The following is an 18,145-nucleotide window of genomic DNA, read 5'->3' as shown; positions in this document are numbered from 1 at the left end:
AATGGTGGGGAAGATAATAAAGCAATTATGGTACAATTGGTCACCATATGCAGTGTCAAAACATTGGTAACTGAGACAATATAGTCCTCTTCTTTTGCATTTGCTAATTAAATGTGCATGCCTGAACACTTGTAAGTAATGTGTGCATAATATGCATTTGAGACTAACTGGTCCTTATGGAATCTATTGTGAATGTAGTAGAAAGTCTTAATGTCCATCTTATGCTTCCTCAATTCAATGGATTATATGAAAAAAACAAGACTATCTATTGTGTTAATATTGAACATCGACAAAAGAAAGTTCTACACTACACTTTATGCTCTCTAGTTGTAGTTTTACACCTGATCAAACCACTAATAAACATAGAATATAATGTACTAGGAAACACTATAAACCCTTTAAGTTTTTTAACTGTTGGGTTTTGCCTGTTGATTTTAAAGACATTGTTTGGCGTTCTTGGCAAGAGGAGTTGAGTAGAAATGCTACGGAAAGATTGTTTGCCAAGTTGAAGCGGTTGAAGCCAAAGCTTGAGGAGCTTAACAAAAACTATTTTGTTAATATTTCTAGTAAAGTGATTGCTATGAGGATCGACTTGAGCGAATTCAGGTTTTTAATCTTAATCATCCTATTTATAGAAAATTGGAGGAAAGGTTATTGTAGGCTAAACTAAGGGATTTAGAGGATGTTGAGGCTTCTTTCAATAAGGAAAAAGCCAAGGTTGATTGGTTAAATGAGGGGGATAAAACTACTAGGTTTTATCATTCGGTTGTAATGAGAATGAGGAAGAATAACATTATAAGGCTCTTGTTGGATGAGAATGGGAATAAGTTGGAGGAGTTTGATAGTATGTCCTCTGAAATGGTGTGTTTCTTTTTTGATCTTATCAGGAGAGCTGAATATGCAGTTGTAGGCAGTTCAATTAATCATATTAGAGAGTTGCTTGGGTACAGTTTACCTCTGGGTGCAGGGGAGGAGTTGGTGCGTGAGATAACTGATGTGGAGATAAGAAATATTATGTTTGGACAGGGAAATGAAAAGAGCCTAGGGCCTGATGGATGTACTGCTTTATTTTTCAAAGTGTCTTGGGAGATTGTAAAGGAGGATTTTTTAGCTGTTGTTAAGTTGTTTTTTCAGGGAGCTGATTTGTTTCCTGCATATAATGCTACTACAATTATTCTTGTTCCCAAAGTCCCAAATACGTGTAGGATTAAGGAGTTTCGTCCAATTTCTTGTTGCTCAGTAATTTACAAGACTATTACAAGGATAATTGTGAGTATATTGACTGGATTCTTTCCGGGAATGATTTCCCCTAGCCAATATGCCTTTATTAGGGGTAGAAACAACATCGATAAAACCTTTTTACCCCAAGAGATGGTGAAAGGGTATGTTAGGAAGGAGATGTCTCCTAGATGTGCTTTAAAGGTATATTTACAAAAGGCCTTTGATTCTGTTGTTTGGAAATTTTTAATGATTGTGTGGGATGCTCTGGGGTTACTTGAAATCTTTAAAAGCTGGATTGAAACCTGTGTTACCATATCTAGGTTTTATGTGGTCTTCAATGGGAGTTTAGTGGGGTTTTTAGGGGTAAGAGGGGACTAAACAAGGTGATCCCTTGTCACCCTACTTATTTGTGATAGTTATGAATGTTCTCTCTCACATATTGGATATGGCTGCTAGGGAGGGCATTTTCAAATTTCATCCTAAGTGCAAAAGAGTTTCATTGACTCATTTATGATTTGTTGGCGATCTACTTATTTTCTGTCATGGATTAGTGGATTCAGTGTTAGGGGCGAAGAATGTGCTGGAGCAATTCTATAGTATGTTTGGTCTAAAGTTGAATGTTGAGAAGACTGCATTCTTTATTTGTGGGTTGGAATGTAGGCTCCAGGAAGATATTCGAGCTACTATGGGGTTAAAAAGGGGAATGATGCATGTGATATACTTGGGGTGCCTTTGGTAACTAAGAAATATTGTTTTCCTTCATTGGAGAAAATTACGGGTAATCTTGGTGGATGGTCTCATAAAAAGCTTAGTTTTGGGGTAGGTTACAGTTAGTTAAGGCGGTATTGCAGAGTATTGCCAATTTTTAGTGCAGACAACTGCTTTTTCCTAAAAGTGTTATTCGGAGAATTGAGTAATTGTGTATGTGATTCTTTTGGAAAAAGGATGATACCTTTGCTAAGGGTGCTAGAGTTAATTAGAATCAGATTTACTGTCTGAAATCTGAAGGTGGTTTAGGGGTTAAGGATCTTTTCGGGTGGAGCGGGCTTGTTGTTTAATGCTTATTAAAAATGTCCTTGCTGGGGAAGACTCATTATGGGTAGCCTGGATTAGGGAGTATGGCTTGAAGGGTGTGAATGTTGAGGATAAGGCTCACCATAGTTGGATATTGAAGAAGGTTTTAACTTATGAGAGGAAGCTGCTGCTCTTTTTGTTGGGGTTGTTGATTAGAGGAAGGTGAATAGTAAGTGGCTATAGGAGAAATTAGGGATAAAAAAGAAAAGGTTTGATGGCATAAGGTCATTTGGTTTCCAATGCATATGTCTAAACTGTCAATTGTGTCTTATATGATTATTTTGGATAGACTTCCTACCAATGATAGACTTTCTCGAATAAGTATTCCTTCGGATGGTCTTTATGGGTTGTGTGGAGATGAAATTGAGTCTAGGGATCATATTTTTTGTGAATGTTTATATGCTTGCAGGGTGTGGAATGAGATTATGAGGCTTTGTGGTATGCCTTATAAATTGCATAGCTGGGAGAGTCTTATGGATTGGGTGATTGGTTGTTTAAAAGGTAGATCCTTGGTTGTATGCATCTTGAAAATACCTTGGACAGGGTATTTGTATTTGTTAGGATTTGCAGAAGCTCGCTCGAATCAATCAACCGAAAAAGTTGCAAGATGATGAAATGTCAATAAATTATTTAAGTAGTAAGGAGAGTAAAAGATAGAAACTTTTGCATAGCGATTTATAGTGATTCGACTTATCAACCAAGTCTACTTCCACTATCTAAGCTCCTCACTTAGGATTTTCCAACAAATTCACTAATTTGTTATTTCTTTTTCAAGGGTCAATTGATAACCTTTAAACTCCCTATCTTTTCACTTTGCTAAGATAGAACCAATCCCCTTTTTCAAAAGGTAAAAGAAGTAAACAATAAAACCTCTCAAAGGTAGATTATTTAAAATTTAACTCACTAAAAACACAAATATTTACAAGAGAGATAAAAATAAGATTGAAAAACTCTTCTCTTATGTTTGATTGCTTGGATATATGCTCTAACCCTTTTTCAAGTGTCTTGAACTTGCATTTATATGTTGGAATGAAGTTGTGGTCGTTTCTAGCCGTTGGGGATGTTTTTCTCTGTAAAATAAAATTGCTCAGTACAGAGGGTGTTAATACTCCTATAGGGACTATCGATACTACCTTTGTTATTTTTAAATAAAATTAACCGTGGGCCTGACTGTATCGATACTAAGCCTATGGTATCGATACTAATATGTAAAGTAATATCAGTTCCCCATTGGGTATCGGTACCATTTTTGCATTCTGAAATTTGAGAAATGCTGGTAGTATCGATACTACCTAGTGAGTATCGATACTTCCCTTACCTTTGGTATCGGAACTGTTCATGAGGTATCGATACTATAATAACAGTATAAGTACTATTTTTCGGGAAAAATATTTTGTGCTCAAGTCCAAGTTAAATGGACTTTGAATTATTTTTGAAAACTTAGAAAACTTAAAATAAATTCAATTCAAGTCCAAAAACATCTAACCTTAAATTATTATATCAAAATATAGTTCAACAGTTGTATTTTATTTGGGAGGAGTAGAATTGTAGGCATTTCATAGGAAGTGCTCGTGGGCCTGATGTTGTTTGTCAGAATGCTAAATGATTGTTTGCACTAGATTACATGATTTTGTTGTTGTTGTTGTTGTATTTGTTTATTGGTTGCTAATGTATAGCTGGGGGGTTATATTTTTTGATTTGTTGTTTGTTGCAGCAATTGCTGCATCTTTGGATTTAGAACGAAACTTAGGGGTTGTTTGTTTGTTTATTTCAGAATGATTAAGTGTTGATTGATTCAAATGTTGAATGATTCAGAGGCTCTGGATGAATTAACTCTGAATGTGACATGTTGTTTGTTTACTGGCTCTGAATCATTCAGAATGTACTTCTGTGTTGAATCATTCAGAATGTACTTCTGTGTTGAATCATTCAGCATTGTTTTGCTGAATCAATCAGCGTTGAATCATTCAGCACTGAATCATTCAGAGGTGCGAAACAAACGTACTAAATACTGAACGGTTAAACATTTAACGCTGAATGATTCTATTAAGAGATAAACAAACAGCCCTTTACTTATCTAAATAAAAAAGGGAGAGAGAGAGACTGTTGCTGATTTCCCGCCTAAAGATTGCCGACAAAATGCTTCCTTTAAAATTTACACGTTTTATGCTTATAAAAAAGAAACAAGAGAACAAAAAAAACGCTGTTGTAGTTCAATCATCATGCCACAAGATAACGGACACAACTCACAAGCCATGGAACCCGATAACATGATTCAGAACAAAAGCAATGTTTTATCCATTAATCATTTTACTAGATTAAGTGCTCATCTGCAATGCTTATCACTCGTCTCTTTCCCTTTGTCCTTTCCCTGAAACATGTTTCCAACACAACCATGTATCGCTGCCGCCGTTGAACTAGCCGACCTTCTCGAAACCCTTGTTGTTCTTTTGTATCTTTAATGAATGGGCCGACCAAATTCACTTCTTATGATTAATCTGGTGCAAATATTTGTAAAGAATAAACTTCGACTAAGGCCTATTAATGGGACAAGGCTCTTCTTCCTTCTCTCCGTCATAGGGGAGACCTGTCCCTGGCATTTTCCGATGAGTGCTGGGCGTTGATATTCGGTAGGCTCGGATGTCATTACGGGAACAACTTCTCACCCGTGTGCAAGAATTGGAACCATGTGGATTCCAAGTCTAGCAACGTCTCGTCTTGGCTGCTCGCCCCGACCTTGCTGCCTTCTTTAAAGAAGCTTAAGCTGAAGGACTGCGTTCGACGTTACCGACAACGGTCTCCTTGCATTCTCCTTGCACCATCCACCTCTGCTCAGTAAACTCTACTTCGTGAGGGATTGGAAGCAAAGGCATCGTGTCTCTTCTTCTAAACTGCCCTTCTCTTACAGACCTCACACTAAAGCGCCTCCGCAAGCTCAACGCCGAAAGCATAGTGTTGACACCAAATCGAACACCAACGATTGCTATGGTTATGCTAACTAATCTCGAGAGGCTGTGCATCAAGGATCTTCATAGTGCTAGCCTTTTCATTCCACTCCTGTTTTCGTCCGCTCGGACCCTCAAGACCCTGATTGTGTGTAGGAGTTCAGGAAACTGGGATTCGGATCTGCCCAGTCTTGAGTCTACTAGTACTAGCATTGTGGAGATACAAATGGATAATGTGCAAATGGGAGATCCAGGCTCTGTTGCAATCTCCAGCTCATGTCATCGCCTTCAGGTACTATACGTCAGCAAGGCGTCCGATGCACGCATCACGGATTGTCTGCAATCTTAACTCCTGCAAAGTCTGGAAGCTCCACATCGATGAGTGGAGCAGGTTCGGAAGTCGGACGATCAGCGAGGACGGCTTCTTGTTTATTGCAACCAAATGCTCTAGCCTTCAAGAGGTTGTACTCATGGGAGTGCACATCACTCAGGTTTAAATTAAATTTTATGTAAAATATTAACACCATACATTCATGTTCAGGTTTAGTTTATCCAGAATACTTATACATAAAAATATTATTTTTTAAACGAAACTAAAATATTCCATTTAATTTTTTATAATAATATACTTTACATTTAATGTCCAAATATAAAAATAATGTATCATAAAATTATATTTTGTTGGCACATATATGATAAAATTATATTAATCAATGTCGAATATACTGATAAAACATATTACACTGTCAATAAGAAAAGACCTTAAAGATTACAATAATATTCAGAACAACAATCTTAAATCTTAAATATAAATTATAAATTTAGTCAAAAAAATATAAAATATATTAAAAATAAAATTAATCAGAAAACAACACCAATCAAATATTTTGCTCAAATTTAATTGTAGGTATAATTTTTGTCTAGCTTCTTTTAAATGGAATTCATCTTGATCGAGATTTTAATAAAATGTTGATGTTACAAGTGGGCAGGCAGCTTCATTGTGTATCAGAACTGTCAGATCATTATTGTACGGTGTGTGTTGAACTTACTTTCTTACAGCCTCCGACCTCGAAACGATAACGACCAACTCGGAACTGGATAGATAAGGGGAAGGGAAGTTATTTATCTATTATAAATGATTCAATTAAAAAAAAAAGGTAAACTATACTGCTAATGACCGCCCAATAATAGTTTATTTTCATGTCGACTGCTATTTTTAAATTTTTTATCAATTAGATCATTTAATTATTTAAATATTTTCAATTAACACATTAAAGTCCCGTTTGATTCACGTCATCTTTCATTCTTGGGAGGAATTTTTTTCCGGGTAACGATACCCACGTTTGGATGGAGTTATATTCTCAAGTGCATGTAAAAATGAATACCAACAGTGATATTTTTTTCCTGTTTTCCCGAGAATATCATTCCCCCATCTTTCTTAGGTATTTGCTCATTCCCGATCCTCTTGTCTAAAACACCATTCTCTTCGCTTGGTTTTGGCTGAAAGAAAATTTGTTTCTTCTTCCATTTGGCATTTAGATTTGCTTCTGGTGTATTAGTCTCACATCTCCCTTCTGGCGTTCAGATTGTATTTTCTATATTTATCTTTTTGCAGAGCGAAAGATACTAAATTGTTTTTGTCACTTTTTTTTTTGTTAGGGAAAATTGAAAGAGAAGTGGCAAGATGAAAATAACTGCGTTATTGGTGTTAAAGTGCCAGCCGGAAGGATCCGATCCCATAATACTGGCCAATGCATCCGACGTGAGCCATTCCGGTTTCTTCCAAAGGCCAAGCGTCAGGGAGTTCATCATCTTCGTCTCTCGAACCATCGGCAAACGAACCTCTCTCGGTCAGCGCCAGTCCGTCCAGCACGAAGGTCTCTCCTCTGTGAACCTTTCTTAATTTTTTTCTCATTACATGATAATATTTGTTTCCTTGATTATTAATATCTCTGGCAATTAGATCAATAACATCGTTTCTGCATCTTCTTTTGTTTTATCGTGTATTACATTGCCGTTTTTTTAAAGAAAATATTTCTGAAATTTCGATTTTATCAGTAAAATCAATATCATGATTCTGTTTTAGGTTTGAGAATAATAATGATTTATTTATTTATGTTTGGTGATTTTAATGTAGAGTGCATGGTACATTCTTACAACATAAATGGACTTTGTGCAATTGGATTTATGGATAATCATTATCCTGTTCGAAGTGCTTTTTCGCTTCTCAACCAGGTAATATAACAGAGTGTAACTCTTATTTTCTCTGTGTCATGATTTACCTTATAATTCAGTATCATCAAATCTTATTGACTGCAATATTGGTGTTCTGCACTGGCGTTCTCTATGGTTATAATATCAGGTTCTCATAGTTTGAGACTGATTATAGCAGGAAATGAATGAAAAGGGAAAATAGAGAAGAAGAGAGGAATTAGAGAAATGATATATTCATTGATGATTGCGGCCGTGTTTACATGAATAGATCTTTATAGATTCAGTTATTGTGGAATGAACTATAATGTATATATAGGAGCAACAATTATTGATAGTTGTCCTAATATTGGCTTAATCTCACCTTATTCAGTAACCACTGATTTATTCCTCCTACACATCCCTTTTTTTGGTACTTGACCCACCAACTCTCAGCTTGTAACTCCCTGTTCAGCTTCCATGTTCCTAGCTTTTAGTTTTTCTTCATTTCCTGTCTCGGACCTCAGCTCATTCTTGTTTCTCTGCTTACTTGCTAGCTTAGGTATAGCTAAGTCTCATTTTCCGGCTCAATCCCTCTCTTTGCATCTTATAGCAATAACTAGATTGATGGGACGATGGGTGGAGGTGGATGTGTCTGTGTCTGTGCGTATAATACATTAAGAGTTTAAGATGATGTTTAGAGTCTGTGGGTCACATTCCTCACGTTTGACATATGGTGTTCTGAAATATGTTTGTGAGATTGGATGTTCTTCTATGGGATCTTTGGAAAATTTCAAACAATAATGTGTGGCAGGTGGTGGATGAATATCAGAGAAATTTTGGGGAATCATGGAGAACTGCAGAAGTTGATAGCACTCAAATTTGGCCCTATTTGGATGAGGCTTTGACCAAGTTTCAGGTATTTGTTTTATCTTTCATTCATTCCTGCTGTGTTTAAATATGGGGACTTACACATTTCAAATTAATCTCACATTTTCTTTTCTAAGTATAATATTAGAGCTTTATTGGGGTGTTATATTTGAAAAATCTTACATAACCCTTTTACCGTTTTCAGAACCCTGCAGAGGCTGATAAATTATTGAAAATTCAGAGGGAGTTGGATGAGACTAAAATCATCCTTGTAAGCAATTTTCTATTTTTGTGGGAAAAGTGACGAGTTTGTGTTGTTTCCTTTTAGCTTTGAGTTATCGTACTACGATGTCATCCTCAGCTCCAATGTTCTATTTGTTCACTATTCCATATGTGAATCTTTTTTTCTTTGTAATGATGTGATGAATTATATCATTTCAAAAGAAAGATTTGTTCATAAATAGAAAAATATCGGTATACTTGTGTTAGCTTGGATTTGATTGATTAGAAGTTCTCTCAATCATTGAAATGATTGTGTCTTTGATGCAGCATAAAATAATTGATAGCATACTTGCACGAGGTGAGAAGCTGGACAGTTTAGTTGAAAAGAGTTCAGATCACAGTGCGGCATCTCAGGTACATTGCAACACAATATAATCCTATATTGCATTATCCAGTTTGCATATTATTTTTCATTTGGAGTTACAATTATATCGAAATAGACTATAATTAGAATTAATAGTTACAAAGCGCAACTGTGGACTAAATAATCGAAATATATCCGGAATCAGTGGGCGAACATCTAAAATTTTAAGAATGAACAAATTTATAGAATTCTAGGAGGACGAAAATAGATTTTTAATAAAAAAACATAGAAAAAAATCTAAAATATATGGTAATTTTAAAATTTTAAGGAGGCAACACCCAACCGCTCGGTCCATCCTTGTCCAGAGTCAGTACACGGGCTGGGAGTCGAACCTTATTGTTCCTTTGGAACAACCACATGTTGTTGCTAATATCAATCCTCTTTTGGTTATTGAAACAGATGTTCTACAGTCGAGCTAAGAGTAACAATCAATGTTGTAGTATACTGTAAAACTTGTAGAGAAACACAACTATGATGTGATGGCATTCAAGTGTTCTAGCAAATAGAGTTGATGGTAAATTTTATTTGTTTATATGGTTAATCGATTTGGTCTGTTTAGTATAGATATGGGTTCAATCCAATCCTCTTATTATTATAGAGATGGGTTCAAATTAATCTAATCCTCTTATTATTTGTTAAAAACTGTAAATTGCATTTTTAACTTTGTTAGTTTTAGTTTAGTAATCTCCTCCCACAGAGTTCTGAGTAGACATGCAGAAAATAATGTTGCATGAGTCTATTGGTTAATTGAGTAAAAAGGATATTAAAAGAAAAATAGATTTGTGATAGAATTTTCTTTGTCTCCATTCTTTTCATTTTCCCCCTTATTTTCCTCTTTATTTTTGTTCTCCTTCATCCTGGATTTGTGATAGAATTTTCACTTCTTTTCCTGGATTTGTGATAGAATTTTAATAGTTCTATGCGAGTATTATTTTGAAAGGGAATTTGTTGTTTTTGTTGAAATTTATTGAAATTTCATCCATAAGGTAAAATTTTCACTTATTTTCCTGGATTTGTGATAGAATTTTCATAATTCCATGCGAGTATTATTTTGAAAGGAATTCGTTGTTTTTGCTGAAATTTGTTGATCAACATAATGGATTTCAGTTGTGTACGGGCTTCTGTTCTTTGATCTCTGTGGTAATTGTTCTAGTTATTAGATTTCAAGTCTTTGGAAGAATAATTGGAGAATCAGCTATTTATAGGCTTCAATTTTATCATCCATTATCGATTGTTTTGACTTTAGCTTAAGATCCCTCATACCAGTTTGTTAAGAGTAATTTGCAATGCTTTTACATTCATTCACGGATGATTTAGTGAATTCCTTGTGTTTGGTAGAGTTATGGTTCTGAATTTGTTTGTGCTTTTGACATTTTATTGTTTGAAAGCTTAAACTCTACCTTTTTTTCTCTAGATCGGACTGCTGTAATTGTTCAAATATGTTTGATTTTATTTTGCAGTAAAATTAGCATCGATTTGTTTTGTCAGTGGTTTTATTCGGTCTTAATTTGTTCATATATGTACGATTCTTTTGATGCTAAGAGATGTAATCATTCTGGGCTTTATCTATTCTTAGATTTGGATTACTAGTTCTTATGTCTTTGTCCAGGTAACTTTAAAATGAATTTTCCATTCATAAACTTACACGAGGACTCCGCAACTTCTCAAATGGAAATCCTCAGGAGTCCATTTTTGAGAAACATTAATGAGCCTACAAACTTCTCTTTCTCGTCGGCCATGTCTTTTCCATTGCCGGTAAGATTACGAATCATTATGTTATGAGCTTTATGTTTCTTGCATCATGTTCTTGGTTCAAGTTCAAATTAACTTCTACACCTCAGGTACGAGGATCAAATGGTCCGATTTTCGAAGACGGGCCAAATTTTGACGGCATTCAGGCTTTTCCATGGACGCGATGGAGTGGTTCCGCTGTCGGAACAATCTTCCTTGCATGCTAAGAAGGCAGAGCCTGAAACAACCCCACCCAAGTTCAATCCATTGGCTGCAAAGGCAAACACCATTAGTCTCTCATCCTTCGGACCAGGAGGGCCCTTCAGTTTCGATGCAAATCATATTACGACCGAGTATTAATAATTGTATTAAAATATTAGCAAATATAATTATGAATGACGGTGAAATATAAAATTATAGATAATATGATTTTTAGTGTTATATTTTCTTACTTATTTGAATTATATTTTTGTAATATAAATTCATGAGATAAATAATAATGATAAAGTATGCAGAATTAAGTATAAATATAATAAATAAATAAATAAATAAATTATTGTATATATAAGATATAATAAATATTATATCTTAAATAACAAAAATAATTTACATCTTTTTATTATTATGAATATCTATGATAAATTATTGTATATAGAAGAATGTAAACCTTGTAGATTGAAAAATACAAGAAATCTCTCAGTGAATGCGTCAAGTATGGACCGAAGCTAGTTTTCACAATGTAAACATTTAGTTAAATGTTGATGTAAAATTTTAATAAATTTTTGCATAAATTATGTAAAATTTAATATTAATTAAAATTAAAATAATGCATGATATATTTAAATACTCAAGTAATATATTATCAACAGATAGAATTTTTATATAAATAATTTTTTATTTAAATATTTAGAATTTCACTTGTTAAAAAATATAGAACAAGGATAATTTGGTAAAATATATATTCCAGTAATCTTTTATTCTTTCAACCAAACACTGTAATCTTACATGCCTGCCAAACCAACCAAACACAGTAATGTAACATTCTCAGTAATCTTATTCCCTGGTAATCTTTTATTCCCACTGGTAATCTTACATTCCGTGAACCAAACGCACCCTAAGGTTAACAGTTAACAGAATTGTTGATGAAATTGATATAATTTATATTTAGTCCTTATTTACTTACACAATCTTTTAAAATGGTCATAATTTTAAATTAATTTAATATATTTAATTCTCTAAAAATATGATGACACACATCATGATATTATTGGAGGGTTTTTATTAATTTAATGTATATTTAATTTAAATACTTTTTTCAATAAGATAGTGAAAGAAAAATAAATTGAATCAAAGCACCTTTGTAAGAAATCGAAAATGAAACCACATGCAGAATAAGAGCGACCTCAACCACTGGACCAGAACTAGTTTTTTGCTCAATATTCACAACATTCAATATATAATTTTATATGATTTTGGAGGCCATAAAAAATGAAAACAAAATAATATATTTTTACCAGATTCGAATATATATATATAAGGGTAAACTAATGATTTCATACCGGGTCGGTCGAGTAATAATTTTTTACCTTAAACCCGACTACGCCCCACTTTGACCCAATTCTAGTGTTGGCGTAGTGGTTGAGGTTGCTCTTCTTCTCTATATAGTACTAAGTTCGATTCTTTGCAAAGGCGCTTTGAATCAATTTATTTTCCTTTCATCATATGGTGCCACATGTCACCACCTGATTGGAGAAAAATATTTAAATTAAATATAATTGAAGAATTAAATATTTTGAATTAATTTAAAATTATGACCAATTTGATAGATTGTATAAGTAATAAGGACTAAATATAAATTATATCAATTTTATTAACTATTACGTTAGCAATTCTGTTAACTGATAATGGCTAGTGGCCTGATTGAATTCATTTAAATAGTTGAGTGGTTTGATTGATAAAAATTCAAAAAAGTGGTCAAAATGAAAATGAGCTATAGTTGGGTGGTTACTATTATAGTTTTCCCTTAAAAAATAGTAAATGTTTACATTATATGGGGTAAAGTGCATAAAATGTTTACATTATATGGGTAAAGTACATAAATGGTCCCCTGTCATAATATATTATTTTATTAAGTCATTTAACTTGTAAAATAAACCTCTGATTATAAAATGTTACTCTGTTGAGTCCATTGACTATTGAAAGTTAAAAAATAGTCACACTATTATTAATTATGTTCCAAACTCGTCATTTTCTATTAAAAAATTGAAAGTATTATGAGTTAAATGTTAATCTACTAACTTTGATATGATAAAATCTAATCTCAAAATCTCGAATGACTATCATATTACAGTCATCATGTTAATGTCTAACTTAGACAATCATCAATTTTTCAACGGAGAAACCCGAGTTTGGAACATAATGAATAGTCAAGTGATCAGTTTGTAACTTTTAATAGTCGAGTGACTTAACAAAACAACATTCTATAGTCTAATGACCATTTTATAACTTTTAATAGTCAATGGGCTTAATAAAGTAATACCCTATAGTCAAAGGGGCATTTGTGTACTTTACCTAAAGTATATTTATTATTTATTTTAGATATTTAAAAAAATTATCGAAGTAAATATTTAACGTTTATTCTATTTTTAATAGTTTAGTGTGATTATAAGGATAATATCTATTTAAAATTTTCTTAATTAATTAACAATATTTAACATTTTCTTTTGCCATTAAAACTACTTGATGGATTTATTATGTTATCATTTAAGTTGTTTAAAGTTTCGTTTTATTAGCATTTTAAAGTTATTTTCTCAACTATCGTTAAAAAATGCCAATTAATAGTTGCTTGACACATAATATCAAGTTTATAAAAATTAAATGAAAACACTTCATCTCTAAATTTAAAGTTTAAAGATTAAGCAACGAGCGAAGATTGGATGTTCGATCGACTTGTAACCTAACTGACAATGACAGATAGGCAATGTTTGAATGAAAAAAATGGTTATGTGTGGCAAGGTTTAGGTGCGATTTTAAATGGTAATGTATAACAGTAAGAAGGCGATCGAGCGGTGAGAGTCTAACAGCATGAGAGGTGACATGTAGTGTTTGATTTGGGACATGTTAGATTTAAGAATTTTGGATTGTGAGAGGATAGCTCTCTACTGAGTGCAAATACGGTCTGTTGTGTTGTACTAGTGTTTGTTAGCTTACTTGAGATGGTTAGGAGCTTGTTAGCTTCTCTTTTAGACTTCGGTCCTTATTCCTCTTGTATAAAATCCCTGGACCTCTGTTGAGGTTTTTCAGGTTTTATCAATAAAATACTGAGAGTGTCGTCTCTCTTTCACTGTTGTGACATGGTATCTTTCCCTAGCCTTCTTGGACCTTCTCTCGTTTCCGCTTAATCTCTATTTGTTTTCTTGCAATTGTGATTCTCATGGTGGTTGATCCTCTAGTTGGTGTCCCTCCGGTGAGTGGTGATCTTTCCAATGTCTCCGGCGGTTCGGGATCTTCGTCAATGACAGTTCAATATTTACCCAGGCTTGATACTTTGAAACTTTTGGAGAGGAATTTTCTTTTATAGAAACATCATATCTTGCTTGTTGTTGATGGCTATGGGTTGTCTGACCAATTTGTTTCCTCTGATGATAGTCAGACGCTTGAGAATCTGTCGCTTCATCATCATTGTCAGCAAGACAAATTGTTGGCCTTGTGGTTATTGTCCATGGTTTCTTCAGAGGTCTTGCCTCATTTGATTGGTCTCATGACGTCCTCTGAGATCTAGAAGGCTATTTCTTGGTTGTTTGTTCCCATTCGTCTTAAAAGATTTAATGGAATCCACGTTATCTCGTTTGGTTAATCTTGGAATTTATATTCCCGGTAATGTAAGATTACCAATAGTAAATTTTTTGGGTATATTATCGGGAATATCATTACCTCCCTTTTCTTAGGTATTGTTGGATTACCGGCGTTTTGGACGAAAATGTTCTTAAATTTTTTTTTCTTTCAAAAATATCATTCTTCTGTCATTGAATAATAAAAATTCTACGAAAGTTAAATTATAAATTTATTTTTAAACTATTTTAGATTTAAAAAAAAATCTATAATTAAAATTTTATATGAAGTTCAGAGGTTAAAAAAATTTATCCTTTTATTAAACATTTTTATATTTTTAATTTTGTAAAAAAAATTATATAAATTTTATGAATTTAATTTTTTTAAAGAAAATATATAAATATTTTTCAACTTGTTAAAAAACAAATATATAATAATGACAATTTGGTTAAATATATATTCCAATAATCTTTTATTATTTTAACCAAACATAATAATCTTACATTTCTGCTAAGCCAACCAAACACAAAATACAATATTCCCGGTAATCTTATTCCCTGGTAATCTTACATTCTCAATGGTAATCTTACATTCTGTGAACCAAACGCACCTTAGAGGAAGTATCAACTAACCATCAGTGAGTACCAGGCCAAGGTGAAGATGATTTGTGACATTTGTTGCTGGTATTGTGGTTTTTGTGCAAGAACAAATTAGTGTGATTCTTGTTGAGCTTCCTATTGAGCTCGAATATGTGATTGCCATTACTTTTAAGAAGGTTCTATCTTCTTCTTGTTTGACCGAAATGCTTCTTGATTTTGAAGCGTGACACAAGGAGTTCTTCATGAATGATCTTCTTGTTCAGGCTAATATGGTGTCTTATGATGAGCCCTCGAAGGATACTAATGGTTATGGTTTTTCTTTGATGGAGAATGCGTCTACCTATATGGGTTTTTCTCTAAATGTGGTCACTTTATTCTCCCAAATGCCTTTTCACTTTTCTCCATTTGAGTGTTTTGTTTTTAATGCTTCGTTGCGAAATGGATCGGCAGGATTTAATGCTTTGTTTTCCCCACGTCTGGTGTTCTTTTTTCTTCCTCTAGTTTTTCGAATCCTCAGACTTCTTTTGCTCCGACTCATTTGCTTTCATTTGATCATTCTTTAGCCATGAGTTCTAGTTCAGCAAGGGAGCTGTTTTAGTATCCTGATTTCGGTGCCACACATCACATCACTAATGACCGTGCTAGCCTTCAGACTGAATCTTCGTACACAGGTAATAATTGTCTTCTTATGGGTAATGGTGATGAGGTTCGTATTTCACATATTGTTTTTGGTTTCTTTGCCCACTAACTCTAAGGATTTGCGTTTAGAAAATCTATTGTTTGTGCCTTCCATAAAGAAGAATTTACTCTCTTTTTCTCAGTTGACGTGTGATAACGATGTTTTTTAGTTTCATCCTAGTGAGTGTTTTGTGAAGAACTTTCGAACTTAGGCCACTATTCTTCACGGGTTGAGCACTTTTGATGGTTTGTACAAGTTTCGGGTCTGCTCATCTGATTTAAGGCTGAATGGTGGCTCGGTTGAAAGCAATGTTGTTTTCAGGTCTCAGAGGTCTTCTCATGAGTCGTTTGCCCTCTGACATCAACGTCTGGGACACCCGTCTTTGAGTATACTTCGAATTGCTCTTAGTCTGTCTAGTATTTCTTTTAATAATGATGTGTTGTCCACGATTTGTTCTTCCTGTTTATAAAGAAAATCACATAAACCTCTTTTTTCTGTTTTCAAGACTGTTTATACGTCGCCTTTTTAGTTAGTTATTTTTGATGTTTGGGGACCTGTCCCTATTGTTTCTGATTGTTAATTTACTAATTTCTTTCATTGATGTGTTTAGTAGACATACGTGGTTGTACTTGTTGAAACTTAAGTTTGAAGTTTCTGAACGTTTTATAAGTTTTGCTTAACTTGTTAAAGTCTAGTTTGGTTCTCAGATTCAAGCCCTTCAAACTTGTTGGTTTTTTGGCAAAGTCCCACATTGGTTGTGTATAAGGAGGAGGAGAAATTATTTTGTTATAAATGAAGCCATCATCCTCCTTAGTTAAGCATCCCACAAATATAAGTCTTCTTCTATATTAAAGGCTATGTGTATTCTTTCTTTCTCTTTGTAATATTTCCTCTATTAGTGAAATATTATTTTAGAAATGTTCGAGGAGGTAGGCATAATTATGGCCTAACCTCGTTAAATTTTGATGTTCTCTTTATGTCTATTTAATAGCTATTGTCGGGTATAGTTGTTGTTAATTATTGTCCTATTAAAATAACTTGTCTTGGTAGTTCTGTCTAAGGAAAGTGGGTTTTAAGAGGGACCATTGTGACCCCTACTATTTCCTGGGAAGCTACATTGGTGTGATTTTTAGTACAATCGTTTTCACACTAGTCACCTAGATAATAGTTTGAAAGGTGAATTTGTTATTATTGGTGGAAATTAACCCGAATTCTACAACAATTGGTATCAGAGCTCTTAGTTTATTTTAGTATGCTCTGTGGTTGCGGCTTAGGCTAATCTTCCACATCAGAAAAAAATTTTCTTTGGATAATTGGCATTCCGCATTGACAGCTATTAAATAGAATTTGTAGCAGAAATGGCAGACGCAACAAAAACATCCACATCATCGTCAACATCTGTGACAAATGTTACATTTGCAGTGGAGATTTTTGATGGAACCGGTCATTTCGGCATATGGCAAAGTGAGGTTCTAGATGCCCTATTTCAACAGGGTCTAGACAATGCTGTTGAAGGAGAGAAACCAGATGATGTTGAGGAGAAAGAATGGAAGATGATCAATAGATTGACATGTGGTACTATTCGATCGTGTCTTTTTAGAGAGCAGAAGTATGCATTTTCTATGGAAACTTCTGCAAGTTAATTGTGGAAGACACTGGAGGAGAAATTTTTGAAGAAAAGCGGTCAGAACAAGCTCTATATGAAAAAGAAATTGTTCTGCTTCAACTATGTACCAGATATCACTATGAATGATCACATTACTAGCTTTAATCAGCTAGTGACTGATCTGATGAATATGGACGTGACTTTTGAAGACGAAGATATGGCTCTGATGTTGATGGGATCACTTCATGATGAGTTTGAGTATCTTAAAACTACTCTACTTCATGGGAAAGTTGATGTGTCTCTCAGTGAAGTAACTGTTGCCTTGTATAGTTATGAATTGAGAAAGAAAGACAAACAAGAAAACACAAGTGTCAAAGCAGAAGCTCTTATTGTTAGAGGTCGTTCGAAGAGTCAAAATAAAGAAAGGAGAGTGAGATCAAAGTCAAAGTCCAGATTGAGCAAAGATGAATGTGCCTTTTGTCGAGAAAAAGGGCACTGGAAGAAAGAATGTCCCAGGCTAAAGAACAAAGGCAAACCTGAAAGGGAAAATGCTGTCTCAGAATCAAATGCGATCGAGTATGATGATGCAGATTCAGATTTCGCATTCGCTGTTACGCCATCAACTAGTTGTTCCAGTTCATGGCTGTTAGATTCAGCTTATAGCCACCATATGACCCCCAATAGAGAATGGTTCTTTGATTTTAAAGAACTAAAAGGTGGAATTATCTACACAACAAATAATTCCCCTCTTGA

General features: G+C 34.0%; 1 protein-coding gene and 1 pseudogene across 1 annotated transcript; both read left to right on the top strand.

Annotated features, from left to right (window-relative positions):
* The first annotated feature begins 2,278 nt into the window (after positions 1–2,278).
* Positions 2,279–5,737, top strand: LOC120168093 (annotated as a pseudogene).
* A 1,187-nt stretch (positions 5,738–6,924) lies between these two features.
* Positions 6,925–9,396, top strand: LOC120167999 (VAMP-like protein YKT61). The gene is made up of 6 exons (XM_039176872.1): positions 6,925–7,117; positions 7,378–7,475; positions 8,245–8,349; positions 8,506–8,571; positions 8,850–8,936; positions 9,346–9,396. The coding sequence occupies exons 1-6, from the start codon at positions 6,925–6,927 to the stop codon at positions 9,394–9,396; spliced, it is 600 nt and encodes a 199-aa protein (XP_039032803.1).
* Positions 9,397–18,145: the final 8,749 nt, after the last annotated feature.

This window comes from Hibiscus syriacus, unplaced genomic scaffold, assembly GCF_006381635.1.
Source record: "Hibiscus syriacus cultivar Baekdansim isolate YM2019G1 unplaced genomic scaffold, ASM638163v2 tig00111708_pilon, whole genome shotgun sequence".
NCBI classification, from domain to species: domain Eukaryota; kingdom Viridiplantae; phylum Streptophyta; class Magnoliopsida; order Malvales; family Malvaceae; genus Hibiscus; species Hibiscus syriacus.
This window is presented reverse-complemented; position numbering and strand designations above follow the sequence as displayed.